The 21,071-nt window shown below is 45.7% G+C and overlaps 1 protein-coding gene across 3 annotated transcripts in view; it reads right to left on the bottom strand.

Moving 5' to 3' along the window:
* The window catches only part of PARD3B (par-3 family cell polarity regulator beta), a 608,177-nt gene that overhangs the window by 242,444 nt on the left and 344,662 nt on the right, over positions 1-21,071 (bottom strand). For all 3 annotated transcript variants that reach the window (XM_048869082.2, XM_048869081.2, XM_048869083.2), the window contains 3 exons: positions 20,869-20,998; positions 15,329-15,434; positions 13,736-13,851 (listed from right to left, as the gene is read on the bottom strand). In XM_048869082.2, the coding sequence (XP_048725039.1) occupies positions 13,736-13,851; positions 15,329-15,434; positions 20,869-20,998 (352 nt within the window). The remainder of the gene's footprint in view (positions 1-13,735; positions 13,852-15,328; positions 15,435-20,868; positions 20,999-21,071) is intronic.

Raw genomic sequence — 21,071 nt, 5'->3', positions numbered from 1 at the left:
TCTGCAGTGACTGCAAGTTACCATGGGAACTTATTGATGTAAATGTTAATGATGATACAGAGAACTCAGAATATAGGCTATGGAAAGTGGGGGCTCCCCAACATTTATGGGGTGTCAAAGTCCTGATAAGAGAAAGGGGGTTATAACTATCTTGCATCTGCATAATGATTATGGGTGTGAGTGTAACACAGAATAAAAGGGTTCCCTCAGCATCAATAGGGAGGAAAAATCCATCAGGAGACCTGCCACAGATGACCATCTGATGAGAGATCTACCCATCTCAGTGGTACCATTGGGGATGTGAGTCTGAAAACAATGATGCTGGACATTTTATGGTAATCCTCCATCTTCATTTATGTATATAAAACATTGATTATCTGTGTATTAGGGTTTTTAATAAAGGGAAGATTGATAACTTGTGAATGTTTTTGTGGTCACTGCTATTGCTCCCTGTGTGCTCCTACAGTCTCCAATCCTAATGATATTTCTATTAACGGTTGTCACCCGCAAATTCAGATATCGCAGCTCTTAGGGAGCTTAAACCTTTGGCACAGGCTACTACAGTTTGACATACCATTGGCAATATCAAACCATCAACATTATAAAGGCTACAATTGCCTTTTCTAATTCTCTCTAACCTCTACCAAAGCAGATGAATCTCTTTCTCATGAAACACAGTACAACATTAATACTGATCTAGCTTGACGATAAACCTACACTATGTCATTATCACTTCTCCTAGGCTCCCAGAGTTAATCCAAAAGTTCATAATCAAATCTGTCATTTATAAGTTAGAGCCACTGGGTGGGGAATAAGGTTTATAATGCAATTATCTTGAAACTGATCTAAAATTTAAACTTGATTACCACCAGTCCCTTCATGTTCACAACATCAATACATACTGTGACAGGGTTGGGCCAGATGGCTACAGGAGAGTAATAGAAGGCAAATATATTAGCCCCAGGTTAAGTAGGTCCCTTTTCCCTGGGTAAGGTAACAGGGAAGGTTCCAGAACAATGCTAAATTAGGTAAATGTTTGCCTCCTTGCAGAACATGCCAGACCCTGTGTTTTAGCACATCATTTAATAATTGCCCCTAAATACATAAATGGAGTTGGCTGGTGTCTCTACTAATCGTGCCACAAGGTTAAGAAAAAGACAGTTACCTTTTCCGTAATTAGTGTTCTTCGAGATGCGTTACTCATGTCTGTTCAACAACAGGTGTGTGAGCCACGTGCACCGGTGCTGGAAGTTTTTCCCCTAGCAGTACCCGTAGGAGGGAGCGCCCTCCCGCGACCCCTGGAGTGGCGCCTGCCTGGTGCGGTATAAGGGGAGCTGCGCGCTCCCCCCACCCTTGGTTCCTTCTTGCAAGACAACTCTGACAGAGGGGAAGGAGGGCGGGATGCGGAATAGACATGAGCAACAGATCTCGAAGAATACCACTTATGGAAAAGGTAACTATCTTTTCTTCTTCGAGTAATTGCTCATGTGTATTCCACAATAGGTGATTCCAAGCTATCTCTGTTGGAGATGGGTAGGAGTTCACAAGTTCCCAGGACGGAGTACGGCCCTGCCGAACCCGGCATCCCTGGTTTGGGGGATGATCACATAGTGCGAGGTGAACGTGTGAACTGAAGACCATGTGGTGGCCCTACAAATGTCCTGGATGGGGACGTGGGCCACTAAGACAGCCGACGAGGCCTGAGCCCAAGTAGAGTGTGCCCTCACAATGGGCGGTGGGGGGACACCCGCCAGCTCATAACAGGAACTGATGCACAAAGTGATCCAATTGGAAAGTTGCTGAGTGGAAATCGGCTGGCCTCTCACGCACTCAGCCAAGGCGACGAACTGTTGCGAGGACTTTCTGAATGGCTAGGTCCGCTCAAGGTAGAAAGCCAGAGCCCACCTCACATTGAGTGTGCGGAGACGGCGCTCCTCACTGGATGCGTGAGGTTTGGGGCAGAGGACCAGTAGAAAAATGTCCTGACTCATGTGGTAGACATGCAGGGTGTGGGCTGAACTGGACCTTGTCTTTATGAAAGACCGTGTACGGCGGCTCGGAGGTCAGGACCCTGAGCTCTGAGACTCGCCTGGCCAACGCGATTGCAACCAGGAAGGCCACCTTCCACGAGAGGTGAGACCAGGAGTACGTGGCCAGTGGTTCAAACGGGTGCCCCGTGAGATGAGCCAAAACCAGGTTTAGCTCCCACTGCAGGACCAGGGGTCCAGAATATGGAAAAAGACGGTCCAAACCCTTAAGGAACCGGCCAGTCATAGCATGGGAAAATACCATGTGTCCTTGCACCGGTGGATGGAAGGCCAATATGGCTGCCAGGTGCACCTTGACTGACGAGGGCGCCAGGCCCTGGGCCCTCAGGTGGAGAAGGTAACCAAGGATAAGCTGGATCAGGAAGGTCACTGGGGAGACACCCTGGTCCACCGCCCACCTAGAAAACCAGGAACACTTCGCCAAATAAGTGGAGTGAATGGAGGACCGTCTACTTTCGAGGAGGATGTGCTGAACCTGCTCTGAGCACATCCTTTCCTCTCCACCTAACCACTGAGCAGCCATGCCGCGAGGTGAAGAGCCACCAGTCTGGGATGGAGGAGGCGGCGGCCCTGGTCCTGAGAGAGCAGGTCTGGGCAGAGCAGCAACGGCCATGCCCGTGAGGGACCTGTACCAATGCTGCCTGCTCCACGCCAGAGCAGTCAGGAGGGCCTGGGCCTTGTCTGTCTTTCTCTTCTCCAGGACCCTGCTGATTAGAGGGAACGGGGGAAAAGCATAGAGAAGCCGGCCTGACCAGGACAGGAGAAAGGCATCGGAGATAGCACCCATCCCCAGGCCCCCCTGGAGCAGAACTGGGGGCATCACCGGTTCTGCCGAGTCGTGAACAGGTCCACCTGGGGAGTTCCCAACCTTCAGAAGAGCCAGTGGGCTACTTCCGGATGGAGGGACCACTCATGTTACGAGGAAAAGTCCTTGCTCAAGTGATCCACCCTCTCGTTCCAGGCGCCCAGTACGTGGAAGGCCTTCAGGTGGATGTCATGGGCTATACAGAAGTCCCACAGCCTGAGGGCTTTGCGGCAGAGGATCGGGCCCCTCCCTGCCTATTGATATAGAACATTGAGGTCGTGTTGTCTGTGAGGACCCTGACCACCTTGCCCTCCAGATGCGAGCGGAAGGCCATACAGGCCAGCCACACTGCTCTGAGCTCCTTGACGTTTATATGTAAGGTCAGGTCTTGAGCCTCCTTGGAGCATGTTGTTTGGGGCGGACCACCATCGTAGGGAGGTGATCACAGAGTCCGGCATGATGAGGACCTTGTCCATCCTGTCCATGGCCTGGGAGAACTTTGAGGCCAACCAGAGCTGGAGGGGCATCATCTTGAGTCTGGCATAACAGACCATGTACATGCACACCGACATGTGACCCAAGAGTTGTAGGCAAACCTTGGCTGTTGTCACCGGGAACCTTGTGACCGAGTTGATGAGACCTTTTAGGGTCTCGAGTCTGTTTGGTGGGAGAGAGGCCCTGGCCGACACTGCGTCCAGGAGCGCCCCGATAAACTCTATGCGTTGGACCAGGACTAATGTAGACTTGGCGTTGTTTACCAACAGACCCAAGATGGTGCACCTGGACAGGAGGAGCACCATGTGATCCCTCACCTGCGACCAAAAGGTGCCCTTGACAAGCCAATTGTCCAGATAGGGAAATATCTGGACCCCTTGCTTTCTGAGGTAGGCCGCTACCACTAACATGCATTTTGTAAACAACCTGGGGGCAGTGGACAGACCAAACAGGAGGACCGTGAATTGGTAATGATTCTGTCCCACCACGAAATGGAGGAAGAGCCTGTGCCCCTCAAATATGTGGATGTGGAAGTACGCTTCCTGTAGATCAAGGGCAGCGTACCAGTCCCCAGGATCCAGGGAGAGGATGATGGATGCCAGGGAGACCATGAGGAACTTGAGCTTCACCATGTACTGGTTCAGACCTCGGAGTCCAGGATGGGCCTGAGCCCCCCTTTGGCCTTCAGGATAAGGCAATGACTGGAGTAATACCCCTTGCCCATGAACTCCTCGGGCACCGCCGCTATCGCTCCTAGACCTAGGAGCCGCCCCACCTCCTGCTCGAGAAGAACTTCATGCGAGGGGTCCCCCAAGAGGGGCGGGGGCATGGTTGGGTGGGGAGGAAGTAAACTGGAGGGTGTAACCCTAGGAGATGGTGTTGAGGACCATAGGTCCGAGGTTAGCCGTGACCATTCCGGGAGAAAAGCACACAACCAGTTGGAGAAGGGAAGCTTCATTGGGGGTGGATCCCTGATGAGGACTGGTGGGGTGCCCCTGAGCGTCCTGTCAAAAACGCCTTTTCCCCACCTTCTTGCCCTTGGAGGACCCAGGCTGGGGGGCAGGCTGAGACTGCCTCCAAGGGCGTCTCTTATAGTCCCGCTACTTCTTATGGGCGGCCTCGTACTTCATGAGGGCGGCCTGGGCAGGAGTCTGCTGTGGCTTGAACTTAGGTCTTGCCGGAGCCGGGACATAGAGGCCCAGAGTCTGGAGGGTCGTGCGGGAGTCTTTCATGCCATGCAGCCTTGTATCTGTTTCCTCCCCAAACAGAGCTTTCCCGTCAAACGGGAGATCCTGCATGGAAGACTGTGCCTCACTGGACGCCTGTCTCATGGACACTGCGGAGGCCACTGATCATACAGCCGTGTCCGCAGCATCCGAGGCTGCCTGCAGGGATGCCCTCGCGGCTGCTGCCCCTTCCTCCACTCGCGCCTTGAACACCTTCCTATCGCGCTCCTGGAGGGAGTCCTCAGACTTGGGCAGGGAGCCCCATAGATTGAATTTGTACCAGCCCAGGAGAGCCTGATGGTTTGCCACTTGTAACTGGAAGCTCAAAGATGAATAAACTTTTCTTCCGAAAGAGTCCAGTCTCCGAGAGTTTTTGTTCTCTGGGGTCAGGGCTGGTTGACCCTGCCGTTTCCTGTGGTTGACCGACTTGATCACCAGGGAGTTGGGCACCGGGTGGGTATACAAGTACTCCTGTCCCTTAGCGGGTACAAAGTACTTGCATTCCACCTTTTTAGAGATGGGGGCCAACGAGGCCGGTGTTTGCCACAGGGCATTTGAAATCTTAGCCACCCCTTCATGGAGAGGCAAGGCTACCCTACCAATGGGGACAACACATTAAACAGGGAGTCTGAGGGCTCCTCCATCTCCTCCGCCTGGAGGTGGAGGCTTACTGCCCACCCTCTAACAGTTCTTGGTGGGCCCTGAAGTCTTCCTGCAGGACGGAGGGGGGCGGGGCCGCAATTCCCTCCTCCGGGTGGGGTGAAGAGGCCAGTGCGGTGCTCTGGGTGTCGGCCAGCACCAGAGGGTCCACCACCTGGTCGGACTCCGGGCACATGCCGAGGACGCATGTCCCACCGCCTCCTTTTTCGGGGGTCTGGAGAGGGAGGCCAACAGTGCCTCCAATGCTCCGGCCACCGCGCAAGCTCCCACTGGGGGCTGCGCCGGAGGCCATGATGCCCACTGGTACCATTCGGCTGGCCACGACGCTTGGTGCTTGCTACTGCATCTGCTGTGGCACCGGCAAGGCTGGCTGTTTGGTTGGCTGGCCTGGCCCACCGAAGGACGGCTACGAATGGAGACCGGGCTGGCATAAGATCTTCTGCTGTCTCTGGACTGGGAGGAGCGGAAGTGCCAGGATCTACGATGGGCACGGGACCGCGATCTCAACGTGGAGGACCGGTAACGGCGGTAACAGCTGCTCCACGAACGGCCTTGATGGGCGGACCCACGACGGCAAAATGCCGGCGATAGATGCCCGGGGCTGCAATGTCATGACTGAGACTTGGAGCAGGGGTCCAGCGGGAAGTACAGTACCCTCTCCGAGATGAGACAGATGGCGATGCCCGTCGCGGTCCCACCAATATTCACTCCTTGAGGATGAGCAGTGCCATGAGTCTCGGCTGGAAGGAACCCAGCCAGCCAGTTTGGTCGGCATTGAGGGTGATCCACCTGGACTCTGTCCTGAGCGATTGCTGGGCGGTGATTGGCGTTGGGAACATTCCCTTGACCGAGACAGGTACCGGGCCAGAGGCAACTGCAGAGATCCCAGTGGTGGCTTGCCCTGGAATGTGGGGCCGACTTCGGCGGTGCTCTGGGCACCGGCATGGACATAATGTCCCAGGCCGACTGGAGGGCTTCAGGTGTAGATGGCATCTGGACATTTGGAGAGGCCTGTCCCGAAGGGGCCAGGCTACGCCGCTCAACGTGAGTCGGAGGCCTGGGGCCCGGTGGGGATCGAGGACTGCCCAACATGGGCCTAGCCTCTGTCCCAGACTTCCCTCGGTGTTGCTGCGAAGAGGGAGTCTTCCTGGCCCTCTTGGTGTGCCCCATGGAAGGGGAGCGGTGCCGACTGGTCGATGGCACTGGAGGGTCGCCGCATACTGATGCCGCGGTGCCGGGTACTGGTTCGGAGTGGCATGCTGGGGTCGGGGTCAGCACCAGTGCCGACTGCAACAGGATGGCCCGGAGCCTAATGTCCCTTTCTCTTTTGGTCCGAGGCTTAAACGACTTGCAAAGCTTGCACCTTTCGCGGATATGGGTTTCTCCCAAGCAGTGCAAACAGTCTGCGTGCAGGTCACTTCTTGGCACAGAACACCTACAAGAGCCGCACGACTTAAACCCCGGGGCATGCCCTGGCCCAGGCTCTCTGACTAACTAAAAACTAACTACAGGTACTAACGCTGAACGAACGAACAGTTCTGGGGATGAGCTACAGCAAAGCGCAGTTCCGACGCACCTTCACTGGCGGCAAGAAGGAACCGAGGGTGGGGGGGAAGTGCGCAGCTCCCCTTATACCGCGCCAGGCAGGCGCCACTCCAGGGGTCGCAGGGGGCGCTCCCCCCTATGGGTACTGCTAGGGGAAACACTTCTGGCACCGGTGCATGTGGCGAGCACGCACACCTATTGTGGAATTCATGAGCTATCACTCGAAGAACTCTAGGAGTATGCCTAATGATGTTATAACAGCTAATTCTTCATCCACATTTAAAAACGGGTGAAAAACCTCTCTGTTTTTCCAGGCCATGCAGCCTAACCAGCTGAGGTCTGTGGGTTGTTGCTTGTTGTAGAAAGGTGTTCTGAGCAGCACCATAGGATACTGGTCATGGGTGTTGCGTTGCACATAAAAATGAGATCTTTAAATATCGAGGCTACAGAGTATTTTGCTTGAACTGATATACAACAAAATTACTATACACTAATATCCTTCAATTTCATGTGGCTGCAGGTTAAAGCAAGGAGCACTTTCGTGTTTTGCATACAGTTCCCATGGACGTAGTTTTTACAGTATATTTATGCAAAGCCTAAGTTATTCCTATGTGTAACAATTTATGGAAATCAAAGGGGTTTATAAGCAAATAATAAACCACTCCTTTTTCTTTTAAAGCACACTAATTTTTACCCTCCAGGTCAACAACAGCAACAAAAAACTCCATGTTGCCATATATTATTACTTTTGGAAAAAAATACAGCTGAGGGGGGGAAAAGCTAGTGTAAATGGATGTTGTTGAGTTATTATGGTAGTTATTTTCTATACAACTGTGTGGGGAAAATGTGCATGTATAGGAGGTGGTTAAAGGAGAGGGAAAAATCATTCTTTCAATGACTTGCAAAGAAATTATTGATTGCCTCCTCTCCTTTCTCATCTGCCATTATCTTTTGAGATAAGTGTCTGACTTATTTGTGAAGTGGTAGATCCAACACATTTTCATTTCTACAGTTCCGAATTTGTTGTGCTAGGGTTTATAAAGGTACATAATGCACAGGTCTAAATTTGGCCAGTAATCTAAATCTAATTGTGCAAGCTTCCTGATCGGATTTTGGCTGGCTTTGCAGCGGTGTCTGCAAGCAAGGTGTAAGGCCCTCCTCCTCTTTGCACAACAGAGCAAGGGGCATCACTCATACCAAATGTGTGTGTACCTGCAGCACAAGGAGTGGCAGACTCCACAAAGGGGGAAAGGTCACGCTGTTACCCTCCTCCTGTACCAGCTGTTGGACTCAAATCAGAGTGGGGAGGGAAGGAAACATATATCACACCTTTCAAATGGTAGTGCTGCTCTCGTGTGAGGTAGTCTGGCTCCTTCACCACAGAATCAGGCAAAATGTCACTAGGATCTGCTGGTGGATTAGAACCATTCTGCATCCTGCCGCTATAGTGGTGGCAATAAAAGATTTGAGAGATCCCTTGACTTTTACCCGACAATAATGGAGACTAGGGCCGTGAGCCAGACACACAGCAGAACGATCTACAAGTATCCTGACACATGGATGTTGTGTACAACACAGAAAAGGTACGCTTTCACTCACCTCCCTGAAAAACAGTGTCAGCTCACTTGTTATGTAGATTTTTCTCAGACTTCCAAGGATGTAAAATTTAGTTAGTATTTCCAACAATAAACACTTCAATCACTGCTAGTGTATTCCAGTGAAAACTAGGTATCCTACAAGTAACTGGGGACTTCTCCAAATATAAACTCTCCATAGACCCTCATTTTTGAAGTCAAATGCTATACCATATGCACCTCAGTGTCAGACTACATGATTCATCACATGTGCATTACAAAGACTGCATCTACAAAAACAGGTACCAGGGCTCAACCCCCTTAGTTCCTGCTCGTGTGTATAATCAGTGATGGAGACAGAAATTAGGAGACAGCACTACAGTAAAAGATGAGTAGCTACTGGTAAGTAATCTCTAGCTTTACCTTCATATCTGCAGCTCCCTCAACTGTACAGAGTAGATTGAAAATGACAAAGTGATGCTGTATATTAAGTCCCCTACATTATTTGATCACTCCCTCTTATTTCCCGCTATTAAGTGTCAGTCACTAAAGGTATTAGTAATGATTTAACTTAATTTGTATGGCCACAATTGGAAAACAGACTGGTCTTCCACAAAGGTTTTCAGACCTACAAAAAGAAAGAAGAAGTGAAGGGAAAATAACAATAATTTTACGCATGATTCTTCTTGGAAAAGTGAGTATATAACAGCAGCATATTCTTACTCAACAGAATTGCTCCTGGTGTATGTATTGGTTCATTTTAGAGACAAAAAGGTTTTTACTATTTCATAAACTTGTTAGCTCCACAGTGCAAACCAGATAAGAGGTAGTGAACTAGGCTCTGCTCTTTCATGTGTCACCAGTAGAACTGTTTACTAATTTCCAATTACAGGTCTAATCAGTGACACCTGGGCAACCACAGTGAAGACTGTGTAGCTGGAATGGGCGAGTGAACAAACAACAAAAAACAGCTGACGTAGACTATTGTTGATATCTGGAAGATGTCTCCCTTGTGCAACTGAGATGCAGGTTTCTACATATAGCCTATCTTCCAGAGATACTTCTGTGTATGCAATAAAAGCTAACGGTGGGTACACAACATACTTTAATACAATGACTGCACAGAAATCCAAACTATTATTACTGATTTTCACATTTTAGTAAGTGTATGTAACTTTCTGTGGATGACTAATATCAGTGTCCCAGTTTCTTTGGTATTTCAATTAAGCAGTATCTGGCTTTTGCTGTAAGTAAACTGCACAAAGAGAGCACTAATACATAACAAGGATAAGATAAAGCATCATTTAAAAGCATATTCTAGTAAACTTTTGAAAGCATCAGAACATTTGCATCTAAGATGTCCAGCCTTGATGACTAGCGAGGTGTAAACTCTCAAAGGGAGACAGAGAAATAAACTTAATGATATTCCACAAGCAAGCATTTGACCTAACTTCTGCAGCTAAACAGCAATGATGTGTAGAACTGCACAAAACTCCCAGTAGCTGTGCTATCGTAACATTGGCAAAATGAGTCTTGAGAGCTTTTGTTGCTGTAACATGAGTCTCTTCACAGGAGGTGTCAGTTTACACAGCCTTAGGACAGAAACAGATTTCACTTTGGACTATGCCCCATATCGAAGAGAGAGAGTGTGATTTACCAAGGTCTGATTTTCTTGGGACATAAAAACTGAGTACCCACTTCAACTCCAACTTGTGTAAAAGGCCACCCTGGGAGGGTCATGATTTAATAAATGGTAAGACTCCTCTTCTATCATGGTGACAAACCTGAGGGTCTGTCCTACTAGACTGATGGAGCATATCATATTCCAGTTGGCTTTGAAGAATGCTATTTTGCTGACAGACCACACTAGCCACTATTAAAATTTTATAATAACCATATGTCCTTGACTTTTGATATTGTGGATCCTAAATGACCATTTGTTGGATCCGTAGCCATAGGCCGCTATGATTTATTAATGATCTGCAACAAATGAAATGAGTGAGAAGATGGCTAGAATACCAATGTTGGAAATCCCATGATGAGCCTGACTGATCGTGACAAAGCATTTTTGAAGTCTTTGTCACTGCTGTACAGGAGGCAAAGAAGATTGTCTTTGTCTCTACCCCCATAGCGTCTGCAGACTCTCAGATAACAGATCTTTTTGAGTGGTGATTAGCCTGCACAATATTCACTATCAGAGCTGAATATTTTTCACTGAAAAATTTTCATTATACTTTGTAAATAAAATTAGTCAGATCACAACTGAGCTGCCTGCCTCTATGGAGATGAGGCAGGTTTTTTTGAGATTACAAATAGTGTTTCCCCTGCAGTTTCAGTCAGGGTTGCTCACCTTGATTCTGGGAGGTGCTCCAGATTACAACCTGTAATTTGGACCCTCACCCATCTTGGTGGCAAAGGAAGGCAAGTAGGAAAGTACTGGGCTCAGTACTGGCTAAGATTGTTCCCTATGGAATGAGGAAACATGGAAGAGGCAGTAGGGTGTGACTTATTTTTAACGTAGTTCTTGTAAGACAGGGAATTCAGAAAACCAATTATTGACAGGGACAGTCTTGACAGCTATTCATCTGGATCTAATCTCCCTTTTTGGTGGGAAACTATGATCCTTTTTCAATCAGGTTTCCTTGACTTCAAGTCACACAAGTTTCAGGCCTGGGTACAAGACTGAACATGGCCTGGCTGATGATCTGCTAACAATGGATAAAGATGAAGTATTCATGACAATTCTTTTGTTTGTCAGCAGTTTTTGATACCTCTGATCATCAGATATGGGCTCATCTGTGGTCCCCAACAGGACAAGCAGAACTGTTATTGTCTTTGTGAGATATCCCAATGGATAGTTTTGGACAACTGGTCTTGTGCTCTAAGGCAGGAGTGGACAAACTTTTTGGCCCGAGGGCCACATCTACATATGGAAATTGTATGGCGGGCCATGAATGCTCACAAAATTGGGGGTTGGGGTGTGTGAGGGGGTGAGGGCTTCGGCTGGGGGTGCAGGTTCTGGGGTGGGGTTGGGGATGAGAGGTTGGGGGTGCAGGAGGGTGCTCCAGGGGCGGGAGGGGGATCAGGGCTGGGGCAGGGGGGTTGGGGCACAGGAGGGGGTCAGGGGTGCAGGCTCCAGGCAGCGTTTACCTCAAGCCAGCTCCCAGAAGCAGCAACAAGTTCCCTCCTCTGGCTCCTATGTGGAGGCTCAGCCAGGCAGCTCTGCATGCTGCCCCGTCCACAGGCGCTGCTCCTGCAGCTCCCATTGGCCGCAGTTGCCAGCCAATGGGAGCTGCAGAAGCAGTGTGTGGAGCCCCCTGGCTGCCCCTACGCGTAGGAGCCAGAAGAGGGACATGCTGCTGCTTTTGCGAGCCGCGCAGAGCCCCGGCATGCACGGAGTGGGGCAAGCCCCCAACCCCGCTCCCTAGCTGGAGCTTGAGGGCCTGATTAAAGCATCTGAAGGGCCAGATGCAGCCCCAGGCCGTAGTTTGCCCATCCCTGTTCTAAGGGCTCTGTCATGCAGGATACCTCAGAAATATATTTTGTCACCCTCCCCATCAACACGTATGCAAGTTAGTTGAGAGGGACAGTGAAGGGACATGGGCAGTGGTGTGTCTGAACGATGGCAACATCCAACTCACTGTTCTCCATGCTTGACCTGGCTTGTGCAATGAAGCAAATAACCCAGTCTCTTCAGATATACAATGTTGGTGGGAAGGGAGAAGCAACTAGAAGAAGTGTTGGGGATAGTATTGGGACCCCGGATTTTGGGAGTGTGTCAGACAAGTTCACAGTTTGGGGTTGCTCCTGGATGCCAGATGGCAGGCAGGATGTGCCCAACATAGTTATGTCCTCTGTGCTGGGTGATCTTTCTGATGCAGACCTTGCTGCAGTTGTGTGCGCCTTTGTCATCTTGAGATTAGGCTATTGTAACGTATTGTACATTTGGCTACACCTAGCAACTTTTCAAACTGTTTCACCAGTGCTCCATGTTCTGTACTGGTTGTATATGGAATTTAAATGTTGACAGTGAAAGCCTTAAATAGTTTTGGACCTTGCAACTTAAGAGACTGGTTATCTCTACCATGTGATACTGCAGCAATTGTATCCGTGTAGGGACTCAAATTGGAGTCCTCTGGTTTAAAAGGGAAAAAGCTGCATACAAGGCATGTTTGTAAAGGTTCCTCACAGACTTCAGTATGTCTAATCTTACTCCACAGTTCTATAGGGGATGCCACCTTTCTAAATGCTGGTAACCAGACCCCCGAGGCTCTGCCCTGTGCCCCACCTCTTCTCCCAAAGGCCCCACCCCCGCTCTTCTTCTTCCCCTCAGGGCCCCCCCCCCCCCGCTCCACTATGAAAATGCACATATTTTCTGGATAAAAAAAATCAGAACACAAAATACTAAGACAAATCTGCACTGTTAGAAGGAAATACAGTGGGACCACCATTTAAGAAGTTTTAATATGTTGGGTGTGCGTTTCTGTGTGTGTATAAATAAACCATTCCTGATATATGTAAGGCCCTCATCCAGAAGAGCACCTAAGCACATGCTTAGCGCCACGCCAGTGGAACTACTCAAAGTTACTGGATCAGGACCTAAATATGAAATACCCAGAAAAAGAGTGAGGGGTGCCACACTGAAGAAATATAAAAGGTTTTACTTGGCTCCTGATTCTTTGAGTTTTAAAAGGCTTGGAGACTTTTCTTCTTGCTACTGCTAAAATACAACTCAGTTTTCCCATAGAAAAGTATTTGAGTAAAAACAAACAAACAAAAAAACAACAAAACCCCTTGCACATATGGTTTGCTAATATTGTGAAAACAATTTTCTCTCAGTTTCAACCACATTGCAAAGTTTTCTGTACAGCTCTGATGGGTAGTGGACCATAACCTTACTCCTTTTCAAGTATCTCTGAAAACCTACTGTGATGTTTTGATTGTTCAACTTTGTTATTGTCAATGATCTTGTCGTAAGAAAGTCAACTGTTGTCTAATGCAGTTTTGCAATCTTCTAAATTCTATCAGAAAATAATATGTTTGTTGTTTTGCTATAGACTTAGACATGCATGCATTTTTTAAAGACATAACTCTGGCAATTCTTCTAACTTATTTTCACAAAAGCTCTCTTTCCTTCAGCTGAGATTTCAAGACAATGCAGGACCACAAAATGCTATTTTGGGAGAAAATATCCTTAATTCAACTTCAGTAAAAATGGTAATTGTGATTAGATGTGATAGGAGTCCCTACCACAGTAGCTCTGCTGAAGAATATGCTCGCTGATGTATTTGTTTAAATAACAAAAGCAGAAAATAAGGAGATACTGCAGATGTGCTATGGCTAAAACGATGACCTGATGACCCCTTCCCCCCTCCATCTTACCAAGATCCATGCTTTTGGAGGCTTTCAGATTAATTGATTCAGGCTGCTTGGCTGGTGTCAAAGATCTGAAGTTGATGTTCTGATCTGTTAAATATGCTGCTGAATCCACTACAGAGCTATGGAAAAAGCCATGCAAAACATTTAGGCACTAATGCAAAACCAAGTGAAGTAATTAAAACTTTCACAATATAAATGTATTTTCCCCTCCAGTTGTTTGCAATCATGCATCTAAAATCAATCTCTGATTGTCACGTTTCTTTTGTGAGATTTCGCACCTCTACTCACATGTATTTAATTATATATATTTAAATACAGATTCTTTGTGAAGATAACTGCTGTTTTTACACGCTTAATATTTAAATATGATTTTATTTAACAGAACAGAAGGGGAAATATCCAGTGCCAACAGTCTTGTTTTCTCTTCTGCTGAGCTCTATTTAACTACCTCCTGTCTGAATTGTTTACCAAATAGGTTGCACAAAATGCAGCCCCTGCACCTGGTTCACTCTCCCTGACATGTCAACAATCTATGTGAATGATGGCATTTAAAAAGACCACCACTACTCATCACCGTTTCACAGAAGCTCCCCATAAATAAACCTGCATGGAGGAGCAAAGTTCTGTTTCACAAAGGACTGAGATTTGAAATTTGGTTCAGTTTAGAATTGGAATGAAACCTGAAAATTTCAAAATTCTCTATGAAGGGAAAATCTCTCTCCCCATGCCCCCCACCCCCAAAGTAATTTTGGCTCAATGAAAACTTTTTGTTTTCATTTTGGTTTTTGATTTTATATTAAAACATATCATTCAAAATTTAAGATTATTTTAAACAAAAGTCATTTCAAAATGAAAGATTGGAAAATTTCATTCAAAAAGTGTTAAAAAAGGATGTTTCAAGAATTTGATTTCCCCTCCGGCCCATTTTTTCCCCAAAGGGAATTTCAGCAAGACAGACAGTTTTGCAAAGCATTTCAATTCAGTTACAACTGCATTTTCTGACAGAAAATGGTTCCAAGTTTTTCTGACCAGCTCTACTCATAGCCTCAATCATTATGTCAGATAAGCATATCTCAAGTATTTAAAAAGAGAATGGCAAACCGCGGCCACTGGGAGCTGCGGGCAGCCATGCCTGTGGACAGTCACTGTAAAGAAACGGTCTCACGGCCTGCCAGCATATTACCCTGACGGTCCAAGTGCGGCCCGCAGGATGTCTACCACTGGTTTAAGGTTATAGAAAAAATTGTATGATATACCATTTTCTTAGAAAACTAGTACATGATTATGAAAATAATTTATTTTTTAAAAATCTGTGTACCAATGAGGACAGCTCACATATCACCAGTGACAAATGTGCCATCATTTGAAAACTACTGAAATAGACAAGATATTAAATTGCAAAAATAACCAACCATGATTTATATTGCAGAAATGTCAACTTGACCATAGCTATTGTGGTGCAGATTCCACTTCTATTTACATACACAACAACAGTGCTTTTAATCAATGAGAAAATAACATCACAATGATCAGTGAGAACTGAGCCATTCTAGCCATAAATAACAAAAATAACTGCAATAAAAAGTACATCCGAACCTATGATTATAATCTTCAGAAAGCAGCTCCTCACTGGGGTGTGGGGGCAGAGGAGGTGGAACTTCAGTCTCAGCACGACCACGATCAGACATAGTCAGCTCTGAACCTAAAAAGGGTTAAACAAAGTAGTAGCAGCGATTACATGACACCAGTTCACTGATCCATACCTGGACAGGGAGGCCTGACGTGATCCACAAATTATACAAATACCTAAACTAAACAAGAATTAAAATCATAACAAGCAGAAAGTACATGCCTTGGGAATTCCAAAAGAGTTGATTTGCTGTTTTAAAGATGCATAATTAGTGAAACTCTGCTGATAGTGAAGTGCAGTGCAAGTCCTGAATGCATTTGAATGGATATTGACTTCCCTCATATAGTTTTAACGTAACTAATAGTAAGTTCAACTGGTTTAATTTTTTTGGTTTGCAACATTTATTACCTCCCAGATAGGGAGTAAGGCACCTTAACCTGCAGACATCGCCTCCTTTCCCATTCTTAATAGGAGAAAAGAAAAGTTGCTGCTGTCCCATGACAGGAGGGATAACCAAGAAGCCCTGGATCACAGTCTAAATTCCTCCTATCATGCCATTCAAGGCAATCAATTTACACCAGGATGAGTTTGGCCCCGAAACATGTGTCAAAGTAGTCATCATGCTTGAATGAACCATTATTACAACAAATACATATTTAATAGAATTGTTGTGGATGTTAGAGTACATGATAATTGAGGCTGAGTCAATGTCTCCTTCATTTAGGAAGAAGTACTGCACAGTATACTCAACAGCAGCAAAGAGTGGAAGCCAGAGTGGTACCTTCAGAGTCTAAGGTCAAATCGCAGTTTTTCTTCTCCCCTTTCTACTCTTCAGTGGGACATCACCTCTCTCAAACATACTGCCTTCTCCCAGTTGCTAGCAACTTCATTTCATTGTGTCAATGGAAATGGTACACCTCCACTTCACCCCTGCCATCTCAACATTCACACTTTCACAGTTACTCACAAGTTTTGTTCTGGTTCTTTTCCTCTTTTCTATCACCACTTCCTCTCCATCTCACACACTCTTTGCTACTAACAAATATCCTCTTCTCATCTTCACCTCAGTGTCTTTATCTCTTCCTTCCATTCTTCACACTCTTCCTCCTATACGTTCTCCCTCACTCATCAAGCTCTAACCCTGCCAGCCAAAAACTCTCTCCATCTAAGTCCCCATCTTCTCTCCTTCTACTTCCTTCTAGTCTCACCTCCATGTTTCATGCTTGCCGAGATCTGTGACTATCCCCCAGGCCCTTGCACCTCCTCACATACACTGAAACCTAGCTTTCTCCCTGCAGCTCACCATGTATTGCTGCATCTCCTCCTATTGCAGCCCCGATCTCATGACTGCAGTATGCTCCAACCTTTCACCCTCCACCTCTCATTTCCATCCCTTCAACTTTCTACCCCTTTGCCTCTTCTGAGGTCCTTTTCATCTCCCTCAGAGAGGCTCACTTTCTTCATCTGATATCAGCCTCCAACTACTCTCAGCTCTTCACTCTATATTCATACCATGTTTCTTCAGTTTCTGCACTGCCAGCACCTCTAATTCTACTGTTTCTGGATTATCTCATTAACTTCCTCATTCTTTCCAAGCTTCAATTTGACCCAATATGACAGAGGAGGAAGATGCTCATAATATTTTATTAATACTGCATGTATATCTATGTGTTTGATTGTTATTGTGTTTTTTGCTATGTGGGTTAATTTGCATCTAGATAGAAAAGTGGGCAAACTTCTGATAATGACCTGTTTACTGATAATTATAGGACAACGAATTGCTTGGAAGTCTATCCCTGACCCACCCAAGTGCGCTGCATAAACTAGTTTGACCAGCTTCAAGAGATACAGGCAACACAGACGAGGGGACTGATAAAATGTCTGCTCCTGAAGATGGAGGGAGAGACACAGGGATTGCTGGGGTGCTGACCAATTCTGCCCTTCTTCCCTGAGCTCCCCAAGGCTGGGGTCTTTGGCATAAGCCAGGCCTGTCTAGCTTTCAGGTTAGACAGATCAGATACATGTGCAGACTGTTTGCTGTGTTACAACCTCTCTGCTCTTTGTTCCTTGAGATTAAACAATACTTTGTTTGGAAAGGCTGTTCTATGCCAATTCACACTCCAGTCAACTACCAAAGGCAAGTCTTGCAGGTAGCCAAATTCAGTTCGATCTGTTGAGTAATCATGGTTGGTATACATGGTGCTACACCCTGGGGACCTGGTCTAAGAGTGGGATAATTCAGAGGGTTCCAACACAAAATAGTTGAAGGCAAGAGGACGGTCACCTGAAGGGGTGCACTCAGAGATTTGAGAGGGCTGAAAGGTGCAGCTTGTCCTGAACCATGAAACCCAACTCATAACTTCAGTCGCCATCCTAACTTGTCAAAAAAACACTGTTCTTCCCTCTCTCCTAAAGTCCCTGTCTATGACCATGAAGATGGACAAGCTCCTCTTCACCATCATTTCTTCCTTGTGCTCTGTACTTTCCTATCACTTACTCCCTTTGTGATCACCAGTCTATGAACATCTCTGACTTTTCTTTCTCCTGGCCTTCACCTTTTCTCCTTGTCATCACTAACTGCCATCAGCATCATGATTGCCACTTTCAACTCTGTCCCTCCCCCCGTAATTCCTCATTCCCTCTCACGCCATTCTGAATGCTCCCATAAACCCCATCCGTGACCTTCCCATTCTGTGCTCCCTCCATTCCGGTCTCACACGACTGAGCATCTCTGGAGAAAAACTAGTGACTATACTGACTTCTTCTACTGCATGTTCTCACTCCCTCATCCTTCCAACCTGTCCTTTTTCCTTCCTAGCTAATCCACAACTTTGGTTCCCTCCCTAAAGGCCCTGATCCTGTGAGTTACCAAGTGCATTTTGCAATATAGTGAGTGCCCTTCAATTCCCACTGACTTTACTCCACTGAAATTCAATGGGAATGGTGCGTACTCAGTACATCTAAGGGTTGGTGTGGCTGATGCTGAGCTGCCATGTAATAATCTATTAATACTGATATAATATTCATAAAATTATGATACATCTGAACTGGTCAATGAGGTGAAGTTACAGTATATTGGGCTATTAGACTTTCCTGAATTAATGTATTCATCTATAGTCATTTTCTATATCAATTAATCTTTTCATGAGCACATGCTACACTTCTAAATGTAGATACTTGTACATCCATGGAGATTCAGCATGCCACGCTATTGTAGAGTAGATACTTTATCTTTACAATATTTCCTAACCAGAGAGATGACAGCAATTCCCTTACAGCCCTGATCATTTTTTGGATGTAAAAGAGCTTCTGATGAGGCAGATTCCAGTAATCTTTCAGCACCAGAAATGTGAAGTTGCTGGCACTGAAGTATTGCTTCTCGAAGAGGTTGTTCTAAAACTGCTATTTCTGCACAACAGCTTGGCAAGAAAAAAAAGCAGGAACCTGTGGGTGGCAAGCATTATTCATGCAAAAAATAGACTGAACATTGGCATTTCAATATTGGCTTAAAAACCCTCCTTTATTGAAATATCCACAGGCAAGACAAAATGTAATGTTTTGGCTATAACAGCTTTTCCCCAGACATTACATTTGGTCTTGCTCATGTATAATAAAAAAGATCCTTTTTAAAAAAATATAGTATTAATAAGCCAATTATTTTTTTCAATCTATTTTTGTTGGGCTTCTAGAACAGTCTTATGTGTAGAGCAGTGACTAGCATTAGGAGTAACTTATTGGAAAACACTGAGAGTATGACATTTTATTAAACATAATTCAACTTCTGCCACTAATTTTTTGTATTGGGCACAGTATTGTACTGACATCTCTGCTGTCTTTTATTACTGTTTACATTATGGTAGCACCCAAAGCTTCAGATCAGGACTGGAACCCCAATGGGCAAGGCACCATGAAAACATATATCAAGAGACAATCCCTGTATCTGATATAAGACTGTAATCCTGCAACTTGTTCATTGTGGGAAGACACATAAGCACTTTTGGGTTCACTGGGGCCCTGTGCGGGTGCATGGTTTCACGTGTGCAGATACCATTGTAGGATCGGAGCCTATTATAAAAGAAAATGCAAAAAGTGTAACAAATGATATGGGGGTGGGGGTGGAGAAAAGAGTAACGCTGATAGGAATGTGGGTTAAAATAGGTTAAATGTTCAGAACTAAACAAATATTTTTACAGCAAAATACATGCTACATGTATGTGCACTGTATTATTTTAGAGACATATTCTTTGCTCACATGTACCTGAACGATTTCAGCTTTGCTATACAGAGCCCTCTACTAGGTCTTTTGCTGGGCAAATACATGTCTCATTCTTCCGCCTGCCCCACACAGCTAGCATTCTATTTGATTTCACTAAATAAGTTTTTTTAAACATAAGTCACAATACAAAGATACTTCACTTAGTTTCTCAGTAAAATTTAAAAATCTCTTTCCTTAGCCCTTTGACTGACACCACCCATATCTTCCCAGGCCTTGGTTTTTGTCTCTCTCTTTTTTCCCTCATAAAGGGGTCTCTCTCTCTCTCTCTGCCCTATGTCTGTGGTGTCTTCTCAACATCTAACATCCATTCACCCCTCACACTGCGGTGGGTTGTCTCCTTCCTTTTGCCCCTCAAAAATGTAAAACAAAGAACGAGCAAAACAAAAAGACATACACTAGCAGCCTCTGCTGCTAGGATCCCTCAGAAAGTATAGCTCTTCCAAACAGGCCCTTATTCTGATTCTTATCTAAGTACTTTAAAAAGTGCCTGATTAGGAACATGGGCAGTCCCACTGAATGGGTGACAACACTTAATGAGACTTCTCAAATGCTTAAAATTAGGCATATGCTTAAATACCTGGTGGAATCAGGGCCATACATAGCAGCCAGTGGGATTTTTCTGCTGGTAAGGGGAGGAGGTAGGAAGATAAAGTGTCAGTGTTAAAGCTGGGTGTTTAGTCAGCTATTTACAGACTAAGAATATTATAGTTACTAAAAAAGTTTCAAAGTCTGGAATGGGGAATGTAAATATAATGTCCTAATTCTATTTACACTAAGGGTCTGTTTCTAACTTTAAAACATTTCAAGTCTCAGTAAACTAAAATAGCAAATCTTATGAATATTAGGGTATAGTGTAAATTCCTACTGGATTATAAAACAGGACACAAACTAGACAATTTGCTTTTTAAAATAATTACTGTACCCATCAAGGATGTATAGAAAATAAACATTTTGACAATATATATTTTGCAACCATCATTTGTTTTTTATCCAAACTTACGTGTTGGGCAGTGAGCTAGAAACTGTTACTTAAACTGGAACGTGTGCCAGGAATTTAATTCACAACTTCTGAGTCAGCTCTCCCACCCTCCCTGGATCTTCAAGCTTCAAAGTAACAGAGCCTGCACTTACTCTAATTAACTGTTTTTCTAGTTGATGTGGATTTCTGAAAACAAAAAGAGCACTTTTTTGGGGGTGGGGGGCGCATGAAGAAGGATGTACAGTACATACCTTTTAGTCTTTCCTGAGGACTGTAAGTTACAAATTGCTGCAGGATAGCATCATTGCGCCTGGAGATAGTGGTAAAGGTCTGACTGCCCTCAAGTGCTGATTTTTGAAAAAACCCTTGATCTGAGCATTCCTAAGAAGAAACAGAATCATGTTTTAATTGAAAAAATAAATGTCCAACAAAGCCAAGGAACAGTAATCGCTAA

Source organism: Caretta caretta, chromosome 11, assembly GCF_965140235.1.
Source record: "Caretta caretta isolate rCarCar2 chromosome 11, rCarCar1.hap1, whole genome shotgun sequence".
NCBI classification, from domain to species: Eukaryota; Metazoa; Chordata; order Testudines; family Cheloniidae; genus Caretta; species Caretta caretta.
This window is presented reverse-complemented; position numbering and strand designations above follow the sequence as displayed.